The sequence below is a fragment of the Sphaeroforma arctica genome, assembly GCF_001186125.1.
Source record: "Sphaeroforma arctica JP610 unplaced genomic scaffold supercont1.2309, whole genome shotgun sequence".
NCBI classification, from domain to species: Eukaryota; class Ichthyosporea; order Ichthyophonida; genus Sphaeroforma; species Sphaeroforma arctica.
The window spans coordinates 1-4,955 of record NW_014038249.1 but is presented as its reverse complement, the minus strand read 5'-3'; the positions used below and the strand labels follow the sequence as shown (position 1 = coordinate 4,955).

At 40.3% G+C, this 4,955-nt stretch overlaps 2 protein-coding genes and 1 non-coding gene across 4 annotated transcripts in view; 2 read left to right on the top strand and 1 right to left on the bottom strand.

The window, feature by feature from the left end:
• SARC_12446 overlaps window positions 1-2,353 on the bottom strand; it is a gene marked incomplete at its 3' end in the record, with an annotated part of 4,790 nt that extends 2,437 nt beyond the window's left edge. The window contains exons 1-2 of one of the 2 annotated variants that reach the window (XM_014293449.1): window positions 2,223-2,353; window positions 393-524 (exon numbers count right to left, since the gene is read on the bottom strand). In XM_014293449.1, the coding sequence (XP_014148924.1) occupies window positions 393-516 (124 nt within the window). The remainder of the gene's footprint in view (window positions 1-392; window positions 525-2,222) is intronic. The other variant, XM_014293448.1, reaches the window with a different exon arrangement.
• Window positions 2,354-2,846: 493 nt separating this feature from the next.
• SARC_30267 lies at window positions 2,847-2,919 on the top strand. Its single transcript has one exon. It is a non-coding gene; the product is annotated as a tRNA-Phe (tRNA).
• A 697-nt stretch (window positions 2,920-3,616) lies between these two features.
• On the top strand, window positions 3,617-4,690 carry SARC_12445 (hypothetical protein; the record flags this gene model as incomplete). The annotated part of the gene is made up of 2 exons (XM_014293447.1): window positions 3,617-3,819; window positions 4,297-4,690. Coding segments are annotated over exons 1-2 (534 nt in total), but the record flags the coding sequence as incomplete, so codon positions are not given.
• Between the last annotated feature and the right edge of the window lie 265 nt (window positions 4,691-4,955).

The window sequence follows — 4,955 nt, the reverse complement described above, 5'->3', positions numbered from 1 at the left end:
GTGAATGTGATTTATAGTTCCATACAGAATTGTATATGTATGCGTATATATTTCTTATCGGGGTGGGGCTGGAGTACTCGGGAGTAAAGATCAGAGCGTTAGTGGGAAATTGGTATTCCCCGCTTACTATAGTTGACGTCGCAATATCATAACGTAACTGGTCGAGTGCGCACAATCAGTTGAAGGAAACGAACCCATCAAATCTGCACAACTATATATAAATTAAATAAGAGTTATCTCCGTCACAGCACAAACAGAGTACCATACTTGCAGCGTATGTTCGCCCCTCTCATAGGGTAGTAGCGATTTTCTAGAAAATAATTCCGGATTCCAATGCGCTTCATAGTTCCAGCGACACTTCCATCTTCCATATTTAGTCATTTCTTACCTACCTGAGCCTGTACTAGCCTCAGACGTGTGCTGCTGAGGGTCTCCGCCATTCGCATTATCGAATAGCAACTGCCGACTACGCTTGTTTGGTGCCGTTGGGGATGTATCTTCAGCACGCACAACCATGTTTGCAACTGTATAAATAGGGAGATGGTTTAATATATAAATACATATCAGTAATGTTGTACTATGTATACAGTGTAACACTACATATACAGCACGCACAGCTATATATGTTTGCACCTGAATAAATAGGGCGACAGTTTGATAATAAAGTATATACAAGTGAATATATCGTAGCTAATAAATAGTGCCACCATATGTGTGTAATGCATGAACAACGAATTCTGCGGTGGTAACCTCCGAATGCACAACCATATGTGCATCTGTATGAAGTTTTCATGGGTGGTTGAACAGTGGTGTGTGTCAGTGTGTGTGGTATATATTCACAGTGAACTCTGCGGAGGAACAGAAGACATCGCCACGCACATGCATGAGTGATATATACACACTGTTCTACTATGTATATATTGCATATACTAAGCATGCACAAGCATGAGTGCTATATAAATATTGTTCTACTGTGTATATATTGCATATACTCAGCATGCATAAGCATGAGTGATATATACATATTGTTCTACTGTGTATATATTGCATATACTCAGCATGCATAAGCATGAGTGATATATACATATTGTTCTACTGTGTATATATTGCATATACTCAGCATGTATAAGCATGAGTGATATATACATATTGTTCTACTGTGTATATATTGCATACTAAGCATGCACAAGCATGACTGTATCTGCATTAATAGAAACCTCTTGGTGTGATACATACGTATTGTTCTACTGTGTATATATTGCATATACCAAGCATGCACAAGCATGACTGTATCTGAAATAGAAACCCTATGGTGTGATACATGCATATTGTACTATTGTGTATATATTGCATATAATCAGCATGCACAAGCATGATTGTGTCTGTATTAATAGAAACCTAATGGTGTGATACATACATACTGTTCTATTGTGTATATATTGCATATACTCATCATGCACAAGCATGATTGTAATAGTAAGTAGGGAGTCACAGTCGAAGAACAATGTTAAAGTGTTTGCGTAGTACTATCGTGAATTCTATTGAATATTTCAGCCCCCACAACTATATGTTTGCACCTGTACTAAGTGCTGATATATTGATATTGTTGCACAGTAAAGATATTGCACTATCTCGGTATTGTGAAGCAATGGTCGCAATTATGCTATTAGAGGGGGTATAGGCCATTGCAAAAAGTGTTTTACTGTGTATATGTTATAACTACCTAGAACACACACCCATGTGTGTATCTGTATATAGAGGTTATGGGCTGAAGTATAAATAGTGTTGTACTGTGTATATAATATATATTATATCTACACACCGCACACACCCATGTGTGCATCTGTATATAGAGATTATGGGCTGAAGTATACATAGTGTTGTACTGTGCATATATTATACATATATATCTACACACCAAACCCACCCACGTGTGCATCTGTATATAGAGGTTGTGGGCTGAAGTATTCTGATGTATAATGATTGTTGTACAGACCATGTACTGGGTGTATATCGCACCTACAGGGGGATTCAGAATAAGCGGAGGAAATGTCCGTGATGGAGTGTGTGCAACATCAATAGAGCAGGTAGTTCGAGTGGTGCGAGAAACCTGACAATCGCCTCCATTAATTTGGAGAGGGATCTCAAGAACAACTGCATTTGAAAGCTTCCCTCATCGGATATCGATTCATCGTCAACAAAAATCGATTCTCGCAACACACCTGTGACGTCGGTCTATATCAGGGTCCTCCTCGTATCACACACCTTCCCAAGTTGTTTACCACTAAGTCATCTCTCTCTCTCTCTCTCTCTCTCTCCTTCGTCAATGTCTAGTGCAAGAGGTATACATACATGTTATACACTACACAGTAACTAGTTTAGGCTGTACTGCCCGCGCTATACACTACCAGTAAACAATATATACATATTGTATAATAATATTCGCCGGCACGAATACTTAACCCAACACCTGTAGAACCCTGTAGATTCCCAGTCAATATTTTGGCGCGCAATGCTGCTGCTACTTGTCATGCTAACCCGCTGCGTCCTCACGACACGCGACTCACGAGTCACAGACTCCCGGGGAACGTATTTAGGCGATAGGCCCACTATATACTGACTATGGCCTAACTCAAAACGTTGTTCGTTTTCAAATATATATTTAGGCGTAGCCCCACAGGTTTCCAGCTCATACATTTAAACGTTAACCTATTTAGAACCCGTAGAACACACGTTTATTTTTTTAACATTATTTATGAGACCAATACATGATACATAACTTTCTGAAAGTGTACAACATTAATAAATACTAATGATTATAAATTGACATATAGCACAAATATGTATCCGAAGTAGCTCAGATGGGAGAGCATTCGACTGAAGATCGAAAGGCACCAAGATCGATACTTGGCTTCGGCAACTTTTTTTTCTTGTCACACAGTCTGGACTTAGATGTGCACCTTAATTTTTCTTCTTGTAATAATATGTCATGACCTTCTACTAGAAAGAAAAATTGCCGCAACGGACTAACGGCTGTAGGAGTGCATATGTTAAATTTCCAGGAGGCTATTCGTATAGGCTGTACTTTAGCACATATGTTATTTTTGATCTTCCCCGTGTAGTCAATATTTCTGTAAAGAGTGGTCTCCGGCAGGTGCACAGGATATTCATATAGTTGTACAGTCTATGGGTGTGTTTTCCACGAGAATACCTCACAATACCTTGTGTTTGTATGCTGGCTGACCATGCACTTAGCAATCTTTCGTTTAGATATCTTAGTACGAATACCTAGGATCCGTTACAATATACGAGAATACTGTTTAGACATGTGGCCCTGCAGACTGACCGGTACTGTTCATGCACTAGAGGGCTTGTTCGGAATCGATTATACACAGTGTATATGTGCTTGTGAGCGTATTTCTTCAAAATATCGTAGCCTCCTGCATACGTAAATATATTTAATAAATATATATTGATAACACTAGGAATTTGGAAACCCTGCCGGGTTCCTTGATTTTTGTAAACCCTAAGTTTGATGAAGGCTGTAACATAGATATACTGTATTTAACCGCGTGTATGTATTTTTAATTATTAAAGGCAATTGCATGTATTTAAATATATATATATATACTGTTGTACTCTAGTACTGATTACAAAGAAGCGATCCTGCGAGATTACGATGATTGCGTTCAAGCAGGCAGCTATCACCGCTATGCGTTCACGGGGCTTTGTAAGCGCCACTGCTTGCGTACACAATTGTTCCCCTGCTTTAACGTTCAGAGTTAACACCTCGAGGTTGTCGTTGCCAGGAAATAATAGGTATTCAGTATGCGGTCGGTATGATAGTTCGAACAAGCGATGATTATTTAAAAAATTGTTTATAATCTTTGCTAGAATTGTGTAATTTATACTACTATTTACATGTGTGTAGTCCCACACTCTAGGTGAATGACAAAGAACTTGGAGTTTTAACGTTAAGAGCTACATACACATCACGCACGTGCGCTTTACGAATGCTTGCCGAATGACTTCCCTATACTCTCACGAACAACTGTATCGTTGATCCTTTTCTTATGGCCACACACTCGCCTTACGACTTTGTAGTTTCCAAAACTCTTATGTGTTACAACTCTGAGCACGCTCATTAACCTTTCAAATTGTTCGGCTTTAGCTAAGGTCCCCAGAATCATATCGCTCCCCCTCGAGCAGCATTCAGTGTACTACAACACCCTACGAAACACAGGAAAAGCACCAATCAATAGACCAATCGTAATACTTGTTAACTCAAATATACAGGGACATTCCAGCACACCCGATCTCGCTACGCACGTTTGGAACAAAGCCCAATACCGATGGAAAGGCACATGCGTGCGAGTGGCCTTCTTGTGGTTATGCTTGTGCTTTCCCTAGTACACTACGAATTCATATGCGTGTGCATACTGATGAACGCCCCTATCCTTGCGAATATCCTGGTTGTGGAAAGAGGTTCAAAATAAGCGGCGATCTGACAATACATACGCGTGTGCATACTGGGGAACGTCCCTACGCTTGCGAATATCCTGGTTGTGGAAAGAGGTTCACAACTAGCAGAAATCTGACAACACATACGCGTGTGCATACTGGGGAACGCCCCTACCCTTGCGAATATCCTGGTTGTGGAAAGAAGTTTGCAACCAGCGGCGGCCGGAAGGTACATACGCGTTTGCATACAGGGGAACGCCCTTATGCGTGTGACTTTCCTGGCTGTGGTAGGGACTTTACCCAGCTGGCTAATCTGAACTATCACCTCAAATCACATACTGTTGAGTCACTATAATGTACAGTTGCTCTTTAATAGCTGAACATAATACTACGTGAGATATACACCTGCAAGCCAATTAATTGTTGTGCATGCAATGCGTGCTACGCACTACACTATCGAGGTGTTTAACGCACACTACACTATCGAGGTGTTT